Source organism: Cinclus cinclus, chromosome 12 (genome assembly GCF_963662255.1).
Source record: "Cinclus cinclus chromosome 12, bCinCin1.1, whole genome shotgun sequence".
In the NCBI taxonomy this organism is placed as follows: Eukaryota; Metazoa; Chordata; class Aves; order Passeriformes; family Cinclidae; genus Cinclus; species Cinclus cinclus.
The window spans coordinates 21,590,636-21,609,049 of NC_085057.1; the positions used below are offsets into that span (position 1 = coordinate 21,590,636).

At 40.5% G+C, this 18,414-nt stretch overlaps 1 protein-coding gene across 1 annotated transcript in view; it reads right to left on the reverse strand.

The window, feature by feature from the left end:
* IARS1 (isoleucyl-tRNA synthetase 1) overlaps positions 1–18,414 on the reverse strand; it is a 96,225-nt gene that overhangs the window by 72,012 nt on the left and 5,799 nt on the right. The window contains exons 3-9 of the mRNA XM_062500417.1: positions 17,691–17,810; positions 17,055–17,211; positions 16,486–16,605; positions 13,639–13,721; positions 6,166–6,283; positions 3,435–3,582; positions 2,155–2,242 (exon numbers count right to left, since the gene is read on the reverse strand). Of these exons, the coding sequence (XP_062356401.1) occupies positions 2,155–2,242; positions 3,435–3,582; positions 6,166–6,283; positions 13,639–13,721; positions 16,486–16,605; positions 17,055–17,211; positions 17,691–17,809 (833 nt within the window). The 5' untranslated portion in view covers position 17,810. The remainder of the gene's footprint in view (positions 1–2,154; positions 2,243–3,434; positions 3,583–6,165; positions 6,284–13,638; positions 13,722–16,485; positions 16,606–17,054; positions 17,212–17,690; positions 17,811–18,414) is intronic.

An 18,414-nucleotide genomic window follows, 5' to 3' on the forward strand; every position in this document is an offset into this window, starting at 1 on the left:
CACCATCGGACCCTGCCCGGCTGTCTTCTCGCTGTGAACTACCACCATCCAGCACTCTACGGAGCACCAGGACCCACACCGTGAGCGGAGGGCTCTCTCTCCATCTCTCTCTCCCCCTGGGACAGCTCTGCCATCACCCCCAGCCCTCCTGCAGCTCTGCGGGACCTGCCCGCCCCCAGCACTGGGAACTGCAGCTCAGGGAAAAGGTGCCTGCAGCCAAAAAACACTGGGACTGAGTTACTGTTCTGTTTGTGGGTAATTTCATAGCTGTTGTTGTTCTTGTTTGTCTTGTTAGATATACTAGTAAAGAACTGTTATTCCTACCCCCATATCTTTGCCTGAGAGCTCTCTTAATTCCAAAATTATAATAATCGGAAGAATCACATTTTCTTTCAGTCCAAGGGGAAGCTTCTGCTTTCCTTAGCAAACACCTGTCCTTCAAACCAGGACAAGACACCACATCATTAAAAGGCCAAAAAGTTCTGCGAATGACTGCAGCCACACTGGAGTTAAATTTGTAGCATTGCATTAAAAGAAGAATTTGGAAGCAGAAGACAACAGATCAACAAATTTCATATATGGGCTAACTTGCTTCTTTTTCAAGCCTCAAGCAAATGTATTAAAAAATACTTAAGAAAATAAAACGGTTTTATCAGAAGGCTTAGTTTTTAGACACTCTGAACAAGTTTCAAAAGACCAAAAAGGAAGAAAGTATCTGTAGCTCCCAAGAGAACTGAAGCACTGATGGATCTAAAAACCACTGAGACAGGTCTAACAACCTGAGTTGAATCAGGCTTTTTACTAGGTTTTTTAGTAAATGAAGTGCTGAAGAACACACAATGTGAATTTGTCAAGAACAAGCCACACAAAGCCAATTTTTTTGGGGCAGACTTACCAGCTTAGATAGCAAGCAAGCAGATCAAATTTAGGTCTTAATGTTAGTGAGAGTTTTGACACTTCATCATTCCAACATGCACAAAGACTCAAACTGGTGGAACAACACCACTTCAAGGGAAAGTTGTTGTTAATTCAGTATCAGACCAAAGGAAAATTCCCAGTGGTGTCCTGGCAGGACCAGCCTGACACTGACACTGTTCAGTGGTTTCACTGAGGACTCAGAGGGGAGGAAAAAACTCCAGAGATCAGAAGTTCAGCCAACCCTGAAGAAGGAGAGCACTGAACATCATCTTTAGAAACTGAACACCAGCTTAAATTGGTACAGACCAAGTGACAGATTAAGAGCATTCTCATACAGGGGGAAGGAGGAAAATCGGTGCAGAAATATAAAATTATTCAACTGTCACAGTATGAGCCATCAGAATAGGAAACACCTGAAACAAACATTCCAGTTCTGTGTTTCCCTAATTTAATGATTACATGCAACTGCTTAGCTGAAATAACCTCAATTTTTTCAATTTAAAGCTTTCAACTGCCTGATAAAGAGACAAAAATAGAAATAACTGATGCCAGTGAAGAAGGGGTGCTATTCTCAAAAACGCTTCTAGTTTTTTTATTTCTTTTATTGTGGTTAAGTGGGGTTTTATAGGGTTTTATGGTCTGTTTGTTTGAATAAAGTGAGCAAACACGTATCTGTTGTATTTGACAACAGGCTGCTGGCTTATAGAAAGGGTTTAAGAAAAGCCAAGACACACATTCTGTCTAAAACAGCTACAGAATTTAATACTTGTACCCCCACCCAATCTGACTTCTTAAATAATTCCTGTTTTTTCACCTAATTGAGATGAATAAGCACCCTGCAGAAAGCAATGACTACCACTAATTACAGAAGTAATACTTATTTGCTAAAAACAATGGGATTGTTTTGCCCATTTCCCTTTAAATCTTTACATAATGTGCAGAAGCGGGTATTTGGACACCTCTACCATTTTCTCAAATTTCTACCTTAATGTAAATACACAAGTAAGGGGTGAACTATGGAACCTTCTTTCCCCACCACAATACAATAACCCAAGGAAGCTTTTTTCTATTTGTAGCTTCACATATATGACCAATTTGTTCCAGCAAATTTTAATTCCTTTTATAGATTTTTGCAATATAAACACAGATGCAGAGAAATCCATCTTCTTAAAAACATTTAACTTCTGATCTAGAAGAACACTGAAAGCTAGCAAGTATAATAATTTATGTACTTGCCTGTCAAGTATCTGATATTCACTGTCAGATTTGTACAGTGCCACCAGCCTGGACTCCATCAAAATGTAAATCTTCCCTGTGGCATTATCTAGAATATAAAACAGAACACGACTTTCACAAATCTCAGTTTAGTCCCCTCATCTGCACCATTATGAAACCTTTAAATATATGCAAGATATTGTAACACTAAAACTGCCCAGAATAATCCTTTTGTACTTTCCAGCTATTTCTTCCCCACACAGCCAGTTAAGGAACATTTTCCAAAGGCTAAGTTTAAACAAAAACCACAGGATGAAACCGAGGCCACTGATTTTCAGTGTGTTTTGTTATTGCAGAGGCAGAAATACCGTGTCTATTATTGCCGAGTTCAAATTAAAAAAGCAATTGAGAAGTTTCAGCAAATTGTAACTGAAACAGAGGGAAACAACTGGAAGATGGACAGTGACTACATAAAATCAATATTATTAAGTTGTAAGGTAATGACTGCACTTTATGTACTTCCTGAGATTTGTTATTTTAATTACATGCTTGGATTTCTTCATAAAAGAAGTATATACCAACAAAGGAAGTTAACATCAAAGAAAGAGTGAAACATTACGAAGAACACACATTTTCTACCTCAAACCACCCTGATTTCCAAACTTCAATTAATTTTATTAATTAAAACGAACAAATTTTATTCAGGTTGCTACCCTGCCAATTCACACAGTGAGCAGTGAGCTGGAGACATCCAAACCAAACTCAGAACCTCAGGCAAGTGAGATTATTTCTGAAAATACCCAGGATTTCTTTTTAAAGATGACCAAATTCATGTTAAAACTTTTGAAAACTGAAACATACATAGTTGTCTTCAAAGAAAGAAAACACAAACACGTGGAGCTCACTGCAAAGGCCTGCATAAAACAAGGTTTAACACACAACAGATTCATGTGTCTATGTTGAAACTGGAAATTCCTACTCACGATTTTTTTTTTTTTCAAAAGGGAGGGAGGTGTTTGTAGATGAAGGTATAATTAAAGACTACAAACATACCCTCCCTTTTTTTATTATTCTCTATTTCATCTATCAGCATTTTTTAAGGAACAGTCATCTCAATTCATGTTAAATAACAAGAGCAGAGCAGTTGGAAATCATCAGCCACATCCAAAGTGGATGCCATCCTTCAAACTACCACTGGTTCAACCCCAGAAAAGTTCTGTAAATTTAACATAAACCAGTCTAAAATACAAAACATTATTACATATTCCCAGGCACTGAAGGAAGAAGTGTTCAACACTTGCCTCTCAGCTTCACATATTGCAGTTCTGGGTTAACACAAAGGGCCAGATTGCTGGGCAAGGTCCAGGGAGTCGTGGTCCAGGCAACAAGAGAAACACTTGGATCTTCCTCCAGTGGGAAGCTCACAGTCACTGAAGGATCCTGAACATCCTGAAAAACAATTCAACATGACATGTATGTTCATCTGTAATGTAAAAGGTGAAGAGGTGCAGCATTAAAGTCAGAATAGAGCACCAGTCACTGAGCTCCTCATTATACCAGTGCAGTCTGTCACTCCAACAAGGCCACAGGGTTAAAATCTCCCATTAGCAGGGAGATTTGGGGGATTTGCTGCCAAAATACCAAAGAATGACAAGTGCATTTCCTTTCGGTACCTCTTATAACCCCATTTTCAAAGTTTAGAACCAATCTCAAGGGTCAGGAAAATCAGCAGTTTCTCAGATACTGCTAAATAAAGCCTTTTCCACATTTTCTTCTTCAGCCAGGGATGAAGAACAGCCATCACATAAAATTATTCATCTCTAATTAAGAAGCTGTTGCTAGCAAGGGGGTGAAAATGTTTGGGGTACTTAAAAACAAGAATGTGTCAATATTTAAGAGTAAAAAAAATCTCAGGGAAGGAGACCTTTGTCAGCTACTCTACAAAACTTCACCTTCAAACAAGTCCAAAAAAAATCTCCTGAAAACAAGATTTTCTTTCAGCCAAGTACAACCCTATTCAGTCACTTCTCATTTCACATATGACAAAAAGCTGCTTGTAAAAGCAAGTCTAATCCTGCAAACGTGAAATTCTCAAAAGGAAATTCTAAATGCCAGCTCAGAGGGTACCATGCACACCACCCCTAAGCCCAGAAATAGGTCCTGTGGCCTCAGCATGTCTCGTGCGAGGCGCTCCGCTTTCCATCCAGCATCATGGAACAGTTAATGGCATCATGGGACAGGCAGCTATTTATGTCTGAGCTGAGGGCTGCTCCAGAGGGAATTTTCTGTGAACATCTGGTGCAGTCAACAGTAAAACATAAATATTACATAACCCATGGCCTGTGCTCAATACTAGGCAGAGATGGAGCTCGGTTCTGTCTGTACCAAGTGCAATGCAGCACTGCAGGCTCCTCACTTTGTTTTCCGAAGCACTGAGCCCACCATGCAGATAAAAACAATTTGCAAAGCATAAAAAATACCATCCAGGCTGGCAGTAATGGCACTGTGTAGTGTTTTAGCTGTTACAATTTCACCTACAGACACTGCTTCTTCACTTTCATGCAACAGCAGCTGTTGGCATTGTTAACTCAGGTGTGCATTGGACACCCAATTCTGGTTCTGAACGTGCTTCTTGTGTCCTCTCCTGTCCTTGCTCCTGATCTGTGTCCCAAATCCCAGAGGATCAATAAACAGCACCCAAAGGCTGCTTTCCACTGTGAGGAAGGCAACAGCTGCCTCACACCCAGAAATGACTGTGCCCACCAAGAATAAATCCTGTCAGCTCATAGACCAGACCCACAACTTCTAAACACCATTTCTGGCAGATGAGAAAGATAATTTTTGCATGGAGTGGTAGAGCAGCATCCCTCCCACACACACCTCTGGTTCTAGAGTAAGAAACGGCATCTAAATATTTCATCAAGATTCAAGAAGAGCTTTGGCTTTATGGAAAAAGAAAACATAGATACACATATACACGCACCCTCCAAAATAACCTTTGTTCTGAATAAAGCTCATTTATCTGAGCCTGTGTGAAACATGAGTCAATAAGGACAAGAAAAGCAATTATTTCAGTTGTCAGACAGTCACAAATATCAAGATATCTTTGAAAATCTTGCTTTCATAAATCACAAACTATTTTTTCTTCAGCGTAAATAACCCTCAGCAATACCGAAAGCTCTGGTATCTCTCTGCTATCTGTGGGCTGCATTGTACTCCAGCTCTATTTAAACATTTGTTTTTAAAACACTATTTTTGGCCAGAAAACTGGCCTTTTTTAGGCAAGATGTAGAGACCAGATGTACAATCTGTGCTAGCTCTCTGTTCTCACAATGCAAGTGAAAGATTTGCAGTACAAGGATATGGAGGCCTGGGTCAGGATAGGAAAAGATACAAAACCTTTATCTACAAACTAACGTGGAATTTGGAAAATCGGGACAAGTTCTACTTACACATACATGAGTTTGTTGCAAGTGAGAAGCTGCTCTTGCTTTATATTGTCACTTACTTTTAAAGAAACATTTTATAAACCACAGTAAACCCTGCATTATATTACATAAAACATTTTCTGGTGTTTCCCAATCTAAATTAATGATTCTTAAAAGAACCATTATTCTACAGCTACAGAGTCTCTAACATTCCTTATGAATCTCCTCACAAAAGATTCAAACCCTGCCAAAGACCCTCTTCTTTTCAGATGTGCACAGACAGGGACAACTGCAGCTCACCCCTCTGAAAATTCAGCATAAAAATCCACCACTGCAATAAAACCTTGGGAGTCCAGAGAGGGATGAATTTGCCACAATAAAACACATTGTGTACTTCAAACATCTGCAAGTAGCAACCAAGGAAGAAGTCTGAGACCAAATGATCCAAGCAAATACAGCAAAATATGATCAAAATTGACCCATTTACCTAGATTTTTACAACCAATTTGCAGTGTAATGATATGTCTAGGTACCACCAAGCAAAAAGTACAAAAGTTTTCCAAATCCAAACAGAAGAAAATAGAGAAATCCAATTGCAACTTACCTTGTAGTTCTGATGGGACTCAAAGTTGGACAGAGGGGTGCTGCATGCAGTTGAAAAAGGCATGACCTTAACCCCTCTATACACCAGTCCTTTGTCATAGAGCTGCTTGAAAACCCACCTGCAAGTACACAAGGAACAAGGAATAACTTGGTGAATCATGTTTGGCAAATAAACTGCAAAATGGGGGTTGTTCTGCTCTATCTGGAGTTTCTTTCTGAATGACACCTTCTTTTAAAAAAAATCCACCATAAACTAAAGACAATATTTGCGAGTCAGAAGGCAGAGAGAATAGATTGCAAGTGCATTTCTGTTCGATTGTTAGCTTTAGCTGGTTTTAGCACTTTGGCATTCCATGCACTCGCTGCATAGTAGAGATTAATCAGCAATATGGATTAGTATTCCATCAAACACCTTCTCAGATTTCCTGAGCACAAAGATCACCTGAAATTCGAACAATTAACAAGGCTGAAATCAGTCATAGTTTAGAGAAAAGCTGTAGTGATATGGCTGCTCACTTCTCACATGATCTTAAGTTTCTGCTGCAGCAACCAGTGCTACAGCAGAGACAGATACAGGCTAGAGCCACCTGCAAACCACCCCAAGTAAATCCTGATATTCTGAGAGCATTTGCCACAGGAGGGCACAGTTAACCATGAAAAATCATGAACTTGGCTTTATGGTGCTGCAATTTAATGTGCTCCTTTGAACTCAGTTTCACACCAAGGTCTAACTCTGCTAAGGAAATCATCAATACAGCCTATAGCATAGCTGGATCCTTATGTTTTCTTGAAATAATCAAGACAGCACTTAATACTACAAGTGACAAACTGAGTCAACGCTCACGATGAACAGAAGCTGGAAGAGAAACATTTCACACAACTGAGAAGGTGCCCATGTGATGCACAAACCCTGAATACTGCAGGGTTTCCTCAAGAATCATCAATATTTATCAGCTTCTCATGTCTTGCTGACTTGCACACTCAGTGGCACAGCCTGAAGGCTGTAAAGCATGAGAGGGCAAACCTTAAGTAATCCTGCCAACTTCAACTCACAAATCAAGAGCTGCTGGAGAGCCTTGCCATTTGGAATCTCACACAAAAACTGTTAAACTCTGCTGACTTTAAAAGCTCCTTTATTCAAACTATGTTTTCAAACCATCCTGATCCCTTTTCTGGGTCCCTTTGCAGATAAATAGCTCATTGCTAAGCAACCAACCCAATCCTGGCAAGCAGCACATTTTTCTGCAGGCTGTCATTTTGTGCTTGAGAATCTGGACCTGTATTGCAGTCAGTGTCTTATCTTCTATGCTTGAAATTATCACCTTCAACAAAAAACAAGAGTAGACTACTGCACTGACTTTATCTGTGGTCCAAAATACAAATATCAAAAGAGATGCCCTGGCTTGCTGTCATGGAAGTCCTGTGGTGCCTTAATCAGAATAATTATTACACTGCAGATTAGGCAGCTGGAGAAAACACAGAATGTCACACAGAAAAGATGTGCAGTCCACTCAGGTTCATCCATGGGCCTCCAGTAAAAATCCAAAACTCTCCTGTGAGTGGTCAGTAACATCAGAAAAATGATATAATATGAAGTCTGAGATGGAAAAAGCCTCTGAGACCCTCATTAGCAGCAAGTTCTGCACAGAGGAGCCAAACCCAGAGGTCTCCCAGAGCTGTGCACTCCTACAAAGGAGCCTTACCTTGCACACAACTACAAAGAAACTTTGCTCAACCAAGAAATGTCACCCACAGGCAAGATGTGGCTGCCTGATCCCCAACCCAAATCTGAAACATAGCAGTGAGTGACTTAGAGTGGAGATTTTAAGTTTATCAGCTTAGACTTGTATAAATCTAGATCAGTCTTCTATAAAAATGATCTCTGAATAGTTTTTCCAACTTTCAGCATATAAATTTGAGCTGGCTAACTGCACAAGTTTTTGTGGGAGTTAAAATAACTTTAAATGTATGCTTACCCCCTCAGAGCATAATGAATGCAGCCTGTGACAAGTGACAGCATTCCTACTGAAAGTGTTCTATTTGCCTTTCAAAAGCAGTAACTAAAACACCTATAGAAAAAGGCTCCACTTTACTTTCTATAGAACACTGCTTACTAACAGCACACAAAAACTACTCAGAGAAACACTGAATGTTTAATTCAGCTGTAAATACAACTGTAAACTCAAGGAGCTGCTCAACAAAGATGAGCACTGTGTGGAGCTGCCAAAGCTCCCAATCCAGGCCAGCATCTCCCTCCTGTGGCAATCCCATCCCATTGCACAGCCCTGGCTCCAGCTGTGCACTCAGAGCAGGGATGGGCTGCAGACCACATCTGTCCCCTGAGCTCTTCACAGGCCACAACGAGCACTCATTTGGAGTTTGTCACAGCATGGCCCCTCACACAGCAGAATAAACAGAAGTAGCATTGAGTCAAGACTGCTGTTTGATGCCATAGCCCTCACTACCACTACACAAGCTCTTTTATTATCTTAATAAACATCTACCATGGTTTTCTTAACAAGAAGCTGCTGGGAGCTGCTGGTGTGTGACCAGTAGAGCTGCAGAGATGATTCCCAAGGAGCTCCCTGTGGCAGTGCCCACCTGAAGCACAGCACCTGCCAAAGATGAGATGGTTCTAACAGTAAGAGTCACTTACAGGCAGAGATGATGTTTTGATTAAAAACGAAAAAACCACATTTGATTAAAAAACAAAAACAAAACAAAAAAACCCAACACACTAGGGAAGCCACAGAGCTCCTTTCTAGTGACAAACAAAACATGTACTCACAGAAGTGAGAAATTACATCTTGTTCTGCTAATTCTGCTACATTTCTCCTCAAACATAAATAAATTTAGTTGCATCTCCTTAGATGGGGGAGCAGCACTCAGGCCTTTACTGAAGAAAAATGCTGTTTGGGAAAAGGTGAAATTCAAGATGCATATTTCAGCTTCTTGTTGAGATCCCTAAAGGTGCAAGGAATGTTTAACTTCCAAAGTGGTAAGAGTTTGTTGTTCCTGAAGTGTCATGGAGCTCAAGCCTAGTCAATAACAAAACCTTGCTCTCTCCACAACTCCCAAAAAACCAGAACTTTCCTGCAACATTTGTTCATCCAAGTCACACACCCAGCACACAAACACCACATGGATATAATCAAACTCCTGCAAAGGGAGCTTTTGCTTCCAAAAGATACTGAATCAATCAATGCAGCACTCCCAACACCCCTGGCATCCCACACAGAATCCAACATCTCTCACTATGCAAAAGCAAGCTGCACTTTTCAAACACGTACATCCAGTTCACATCAAAGAGAAGGATTTGATCTTGGAGCTTCCCAAGTTCTTAATGGCATTCCTTTGAGGGATCATGGGGCTCTGTTTGCAGTGATCACTATCTAAGGGTTTTCTAAGGGCTTCAGAATTCCAACCTTTCCAGAGAACTAACTCATAACTAACACCGAGATTTCTTTACAAACATATATAAAGTGCTTTACCCCCTTTTCTCCTCTTTAAAGAAAAAACAGCAGGAACTGTAAACACTTCTTGTGGGTGTTAGGACAGCAGGATCAAGAGGTCTATGACTTCAACATACCCATGGTAATTTAGGGAAATGGACAAAATTATTGCTGTGTGACCTCACATCAGTTCATTTCAAAAGGACAATTTTATGGCCTCTGCAGACCTACCAAACAAATCCAGGCACAAACACCATGCTATGTAAGAAGCCCTGACATTTAGAAGTTCAGCAAAGACTGCATCCTATCAGCACCACAGGAAGCAGAGCTTCTGAGGAAGACGTTTTCCTACAACTCGTGGACAACACTTGAAAAACAAGAGGAAATCAAAATGAAAAGAACAATCAAAAACAGATGCTTAGGAAAAAAAAAAGTATTCAAAAAACACTGGATGTAAATCAAAAAAATCATAAACCTAAGTGGAAAATGAACTCCAATAACAAACAACCTATCTTTAGAATAGCATCTTGAAAAGACAGCTCCTTAAGAAAGTCAGGAGAAGCATTTCTTTGTTCCAGGGCCTAGGAATTGTTGAGTACAGAAGTTGTTAAATTCTCTGTTCAACTACCACTGAAAGCTTTAAAATCCTGGCACACAGAGATCATCCTGTTCCAGGTCTATCCTCCAAGCTGTAATCTTCAGAACAGTGCGTGTGTTGAGAGATTCTGCATCAAGGCAGAAATGCAAAATACCTGTATAACAGAAAATCTGAGTATCTAAAATGATGCTTTATCCCAAAAATCATCCATAGGAGTGCAATGTATTCCTCCTCCAAAATACAGGTAAGGAGATGCAACAAGGACTGGAATGGTGAGAAGGTAACAAGGGCTTAATGCACAAAAGAAATACGAGAACGAGGGGAAAAAATAGAGGTAGCTCATAGAGGGAAAAACCACATTTCTTATCACCGGTATTTCCACAGAAAATCATTAGTCATGGAATACACAGAATGCGATTTCTATTAGGAGAAATCTATTAGGAGAATTTTTATTCAAAGACCTGTTGTCCTGAGAACATGCAGGTTTAGTGCTGAGTGCTGGGCCTGTTTCAGGGCAGGTTGTGTGTGAGCCCAGCTCTCCCTGGCACCCCCTCCCAGAGCTCTGTCACCAAGGGGAGATCAGGACCGTCTCGAACGGGCTCAGCCCGTAGTTGCTCATGTGGGCACTAGATGGTGAAAGGAATCTGCTCAAGCCACCCTTCAGAGGAGCAGAAGAGTCCGAGCCCTGGCATCACCCCACGAACAGCAGAGCCATCCCCTCATCCCACCCTGCTTCCCCAGAGCCCAGACAGAGCTACCCCCAGGGGCAAACTCACGCCCAGCCCACACCTATGCAACAAACCAGCAGTGAAGACTATCATTTATAGTTATTCCAACTCCCAAAGGTTTATTTCAGACCACCACAGCAAGAAGTTTAAGCTCCTATCAAACTCCTCTCCATTTCACTGGATGTGACTGTACAAAAACAAGGCAAGAACATACTTGATGTTTGTGCCATGCCAGCTCAAGAACATCACTTATTGCACTGTTCCAGGCAAGGACACTTTTTAACTGAGGTACGAGCTGGCTGCAGGACAAATTGTTCAGAATTAGAATTTTAAAGTTCTATTTAAGTTATTTAATATGTGCAGAGTTGACTGGATCTTAACATGCAAAACTAGCGCAGTATCACCTCTTACTGACACCAACTTTCAATCCTCCCCTGAAAAATTCTGCCAGGATACCACAATTCTACCAATGAATGTTTTGTTAAAAGTCAAAATTTAGGAGGCTGAAAATTCAGTTTAGTCAGTCATCATATGACATAGCACCAAAATGCCAATAAAGTATTCATTTCTACCAGAACAATTATAAAGATGAAAAATGCGCTCTAGCATTATGAGCTTATTAATATTGTTTTGTAGAGATACTTTACAACAGATGCATTTGGTGTCTGAGTCCTAAGTACTTCAAATCTAAATAATTTGGATCAAATCAGCCACCACTGAAAACAACAATTATCACAAGTATTACATTATCTCACTGAACTCAACAGAAACAAAGAATAAAACACCATATGTCACAAATTCCAGTTGAGGCCACTCCAGAACTGCAGGAAGAGCTACAGAACAGAAAAAAAATAACCTAAACTGACTGGTTTAGCTGATTATATGACTAAAGAAAGTCCTTACCATAATTTCACCACAAAACCTACAGCTGCCATGCCTACCACCATTTTCATAGCCAGGTTTTTTTTCTGGGCCTAAAATCAGCATTGTACTCCCACAGACAGAACAAGGTAAAACCACTGGACAGGCCAATATGGTCTCCAGGGCAATCAATGCAGAAATTAAGCTGCAGTTTTGCTTTTGTACATAGCTGGACACTAAATTTTAGAACTTTTTTAAAAAATAATTTCAAGAGGATGTCAGAAAAAAATGGAATAAATTGTGAGAGAAGCATGCTAGAAACTACAGCTGAAATGAACACTCCTGATAGACATGGAAAGGAACTTCAGTAACACCTTGTGGGTCTGATGATTAACTAGGTAACCATCCAATTTATTTAATTTTTAGGAAATTTTGCATTACCCTGCCAAAAGCATCACTCTAACTGCAGTGACAGGGCTCTCTCTAAGCATTATCTCCTTCAGCCCTGAGACAGTCCTAGGAGACTTTCCAAAAAAACCCCCCAACTTTTTAAAACAGAAAATGCATTTCACTACATCATTTAACAGAAACTTAAAACAGTATCAGGAAGCAAATACAAACTTCAGATGTCTGCCTACATACTTCCCGAAATCTAAGTTTTCAGATCCAATATAATTTAGAGTTTGTATTAAAGCAAGCGTTAGAGGAGGTGATCTCTATAGCACAGGTGAAAGACCAGAAACTGCCTTTTAAAGAGGTGGTGGGAAGAACAAACCACCAAAAAAAGGCCTGGGCTGCTGCAGCTAGACTGCAGCTAGCTCAAGGCAGGTTTAGTTTCTAAGCTTCCAGTTAAACAGGATTTGAGGTGCCACTAAGTACTTTTGTAATTTACAAAATGCAGGTTTCTTGTCAGTTTTGGCTTTATAATTATGCAGGCTTTCTTCAGCAGAGTGAGTTAAACACCTGCTGCCTTCCCACCACCTTTCCAATGCTCACCAAAATCTCACTGGCACTTCAGTCCTCTGCAGTGGCTTCAGAGACACCTACAAGGTCTGTCAATCTATTGCCATAACTTTATGAAATTATGTATACAGTTAAAGCTAATTATAAGCTAATATTACCAAATATTCAACAATACTTTGTTATGCATATAATTTGCTTTTCAATCGTTTGTCAGCATATACTCTGCTAAATCTCTCCCTGCAACTCACCCTATCATTCTACCACCCAAAGGACTCACAGCTGCCATTTCTTCACTGTGTTAAACCAATCTGATCATCCATAACCTGTAAGGTTGTCTTGCCTTTTGAAATCCCAACAGGCACCCTGAATACACTGCCAAAACACCCAAACTTTATTAAGCTCTGCACCACGAGTCCAAGACAGTTGTCAAATTGTGCTGCCAAAAAAATGGTAACAGCAGATTCACAGCCTCTAAAAATTCAGGCTTGAAGAAAAGGTTTGGAGCCAAACTGAGCTTGGACAGTTTGCCCATTTACAGACAGTGCGAAGAACATCAAGAATGAAGAGACAGAATGTGACTTCCTAAACCAACCAAGGAACATATTAATAGATCTGCAGAACTGCTTTTAAGTAGACATGGAGCAGTAAGATTTCAGGGCTCCCTAAAGGCAGTGCGGGTGCACTTTATTTTGCAAAGCCCTGCTATCCTGGAGAAGGAAAAATGGGAAAATTAATGCCATCACTTGGAATTTACATCACTTTAATTACCCTGCCTGATGCATTTTCAGAACAGTTCTAGTGATGACATATGTTTCCAATGAGTGAAGCCGCTGTCACATTTCAAATCCATAAAGCAATGCATGCTCACTTACCACACAGACTCCATGAACTCAGGGTAAAGAGTTTTGTAGTCATTTTCAAAGTCAATCCAGCGTCCTAATCTGGTAACACTGAACTGTTAAGACACAAAACCAGAGATTGAAAGGCATCTTCACAATGCATCATCACAATACACTACCAATATTTATTCTGTAATCAGCTACGTTTTTAAGTGCAGTGTTTGTCCCATCTCCATGAAATACATCTATAAATACCAGTCCCAAACTATTCAAACAGGCAAAAATAAAGAAGGAATGAAACCATGAGCATGGTTTTATACAACCAAGGTCACACAACAGGCAAATATGTTCAACACAGCAAAAATGGTAGTTCACTTGGATCATTCATGAAATAGAAATGGTGGATCACCCAAGGTTCAGCCAAGGTTCAAATGCCTGAAAATTGCTTTTCATTAGAGAGGTCTCACTTCTATTTTTAAGACTACTTGTTGCAGAGACAATGAAAACCCAGAAGATGTAGTCTATCAGCTTTCAGTGACATGAAAACATGATGTAATTTGAAGACAAAGAAATGTTAAAAGAAATTGATACGTGACAAGTTATCCAACTATTCCAGGGCCAACTGCCTTCTCTGGCTTCCCAGAGCCATGAGAGGGCTGCCAAAGCCACAGGAGTGACAGGTGCCGGCCCCTGTCTCAGGACAGGTCATGGTCACATCTAGATACTAATGAGGAATGAGCCAGCTGTGGGATTCACTGGGACAAGTGGGATTTCACAACCCTCCAAACCCCCAGCTCTGCAGACAGCCAAGCCAGGGACACCTGTCCTGACACTGTTACACACAGCCCACACTGAACGGCACACCAGCAAGGTGAACACAAAACACACTCCTTCTCTCACCTCTACATTTTCATACAACACCTGAGCTCCTGACATGGATCAGTTTCCATCCTGACCTTTAGGCCACTCTGACATTCCACTAGTAAGATCCATAGCCTAGGACTGATTAGTACAAGGATCCACCATTATGTTCAGTTTCAGCATTTTAAGATCTTATACACCCAAGGAACCTTTCTTGATTTTTTTCGTAAGGCTCAAATATTTGCTAACCATTCTAACAGTAATGTTGGTAATTCCTCTCCTATCACTATTCCAAATTATTTGAATTCATTACAAGTCAAAAGATATTTAAACAAACATAATTATTTATCATCTAAAATACACATGTGCATGCAGAAGTTTATGAACAAAACAAAATTTCTTAAAAATCCATTCACCACCCAAAAGATGGAGTGCTTGGACTAACCAGCACTGAAAAAACACTAGCTGCTGAAGCACAACAAGTCAAAAGGTATGGAAAATTAATAACAAATGTTCTAGGTTTGCTTGGATAGAGTTAATTTTCTTCTTCATAGCTGGTAGAGTGCTGTGTTCTGGATTCAGGATGGGAATAATGTTGTTAAGTCACTGCTGGTTTAGGTGCTGCTGAATAGTGCTTGCCTTAAGCAAGGAGTTCTCAGTTTCCCAGGCTGTGCCAGCCAGGAGCTGCACAAGGAGCTGGATGGGAGAACAGCCAGGACAGCTGATCCAAACTGGCCAAAGGGCCATTCCATAGCACAGGACATTGTGCCCAACAGAGAAACTGGGGGGCCTTGGCCAGGAGTGTGAATCAGTGGGCAGAGACAGGCTGGGCATCACTCAGCAGCAAGACTGGGCATCATGTGGTTTTCCTGGCTTTTATTCCTCCCCCTCTCTCTTCCTTTACTACTATTAATATCATTAGCATCATTATAATATTTTGTTTTCTTTTAAGTAAACTGTTCTTATCTCCATTCATTGGTACTTGGCTGCCAGCTGGGGTTAAATCACTACAGCAAACCAGAATGAATCTTGCTAATTTTATTTCTTAAAGCAGCAAAAAATTATTGATGATGGGTTTGAAATATAACATTTCAGAGTGTAATTTGAAAAAAAACCAAACTGTCTGCTTTTCATCCAGCCACTTACTGATGTTTACAGTTACTCAACCCAAGGCAGCTCTGGTTTCTTCAGACACTGGCCATAACATCAAAATTCTCCCAAGGGCAAGAGGCAAGTGATACTCAAGTAAGAAACTGCTATTTCCATTAAAAGAAATACAGCAGGACTAGAAGCATGCAGAGGAGTGTGATGAAGTAGAAGAGCTTTTGCATGAGGAAAAATTAAAACAATTAGGACTGTTCTACCTAGGGAAAATAATTATTGTTGAGATAAAGCTTTATTGGAAATCATTTTAGAGAACCACCATTCTTCAAAACTGCACACACCAACACTTTCCCTGTACTCCTGGGATGCAAAGCTGACACCAATATTCTCTGGGAAGACTGAGGGTTTACCCACAACTCTTGTGACAAAAACAGCTGTAAGAAAAACAGCTGTAAGAATTTCTGTTCTTCTAGAAATACAAGCTGCTGCCCTGCACTCTGGCAATGAAAAGACTGTGTGGAAGGAGGAACAGAAAAGCAGTGAGGTTAAATTTTTTTAATGGCTCCATTTGAAAACCAAAGACAGATCTTTCCATTTTCTATAGAAGAGAAGACACAAAAAAAAGAGACAATGCTCAACATATCTATTATTTGTTCAGTATATCTCATTAGACACTTTGAGCTCCAGGTAACCTGCAAGCAACCTTCTCTTGACACGACAGCAGTCTCTGTTCAGAGCTACAATGATGTTCTTTTTGTTCCCCTTTCAGAATCACAGGGGAGAAACACAAGAGCCTAAAGACATGAGATTTATGCACATAATCAGACAAAAGGATGAAGTTCACCCCACCCGGAACACTTCTGCACTAACAGATTTAGAAATGCTCAGCAGAACATGGACTGAGACTTCACTCACCTCCCACTCCTTGGCATATCTCATGACAATCCCTCTGCACTCTTTGTTGTAAGCTTCAATCCCCATCTTTGCCACATCCTCTGGCCCTTTAATTCCCAAAGTCTTGTCAATCTCATATTCCTGCGAGCATGGGAAACAACCAAACAAAACATCCTGTTATCAAAAGCTTTCAGGATTTCCCTGAATAGTTTGTGTCCTGTACATTCTAATGAGACTCAGGGGCCTCCTTTAGCCTTTTGAGATTTCATGAGAGCTGCACCTGAACTAGGCAGGGATTTCAGAGGCTCACCCTGACGTGACTGTTTCTTCAGCATCTTTAAAAAAATAACAAATAAAAGGTTTCTGAAAAATGTACCAAATAGAGGTTCACAGCAATGAAGAGAGTGCAGGTGACCAGTAAGAAGCTCCTGAACTCACCATACACAAAAGCCAGAGAAACACACTGGACAAGAACTTTCTTTTAGCAACCATGCCAGGTATAAAAGCAACAGAAAAGTGAGTGATAAGCAGGGAACAACAGGGAAAGAGAAACCAACGGAAGTATCTGCAGGCAAATTCATGGCACATACCACAGGTAGGCCGTGGCAATCCCAGCCAAACCTTCTGTCAACATGAAAACCACTCTGATGAGCAAATCTGGTCACGATGTCTTTGATAGTTCCTGCAAGAATATGGCCATAGTGGGGGAGCCCCGTGGCAAATGGGGGGCCATCGTAGAAGTTAAACCTACAACACAGAACATTCCCCATTAAAGCAAAGCCTGAGCAGCAGGCTTTCAGACAGGGTGATTCTATTTTACTACTTGTGTTTCACTAGGAAAATATCCATTCCTTCCTCTTCCATGAGCAGTCAGCACAGGTGCCATGCTGGCAGTGGGACTGAAGGGAACATTCCAACTTGTTCAGTTCCTGCCACTGCCAGTTCTACCAGGATTCCCATGGAACACCCCAGCACAATGCTCCACAATGGGAAGAGTTCTTTGCTTACCTCCCCATTTCTCTTACAAACCCACCAGGCAGGAAATTACAGGTTACAACTGTTTGAACACTGCTGATTCTTCACCAAGTGAAATATAAAGAGACAGCAGCATGAGCCAGGCCTGCTGTTGGCAAAGGGAGCAGCTGTTGTTTACAGAACCGAGGAAAAACAAAGAGTAATTACAGCCAGCCCTGCACTGCCACACACAGCTTTTAACAGATTCTTACCTAGGTCTGTTCTTTGATTGCTTCAGGCATTCCTTGAAACAATTAAGATTTTTCCAGAGCGTCAATATCTTCTCTTCCTCATTTGAAAAATTTACGTTTTCTGGAACTTGTTGAACCATTCTTTCCCAACAAGGATCAAGAAGAGAAAATACATATTGAGCAGAAGTGAGAAAAAAATAACTCCACAAATACAACTTTTATCTTTCAAATCTGTATCACCAATCCAAAACTCAGTTTTCCAAAGAGCCTGACTCATTGCGGGCATGGAAGCAAGCACTCCATGCTAGAAAAAGGTTAATTTTAACTGACTGGCACCAAAGTTTTAGAACAGAAAAAGGATTCTCCATTCATTCAACTACGATTGGTCCTTTCTTTATCATTTTTTTTTTATTTCTGTTTCCCAGAGAAAACAGTCAAAGGGTATATTATTTTTGGGTTACAGGTTTGGGGTTTTTCTTCAGGAAAAGCTTCCAAGTTCAAAGTGACCCATCAACACCAGTTTGTTTTACTTTAAACTACTGAAGAAGGGGCTCATTTTCACTGTACATTTATACACACTGTTTAGATGTTTACAAGAGCATTTTCCATCAGGCTATGCCAGCAATCTCAGATGCCCCAAAAAGCAGCCAGGCTGCAGAGAGCACAGTTGAAAAACACTGCAAAGATGAACATGAGTTTTGTAAGTACATTAAAACTAAGCCCCAGCAGGCCACTTCCATGCTGT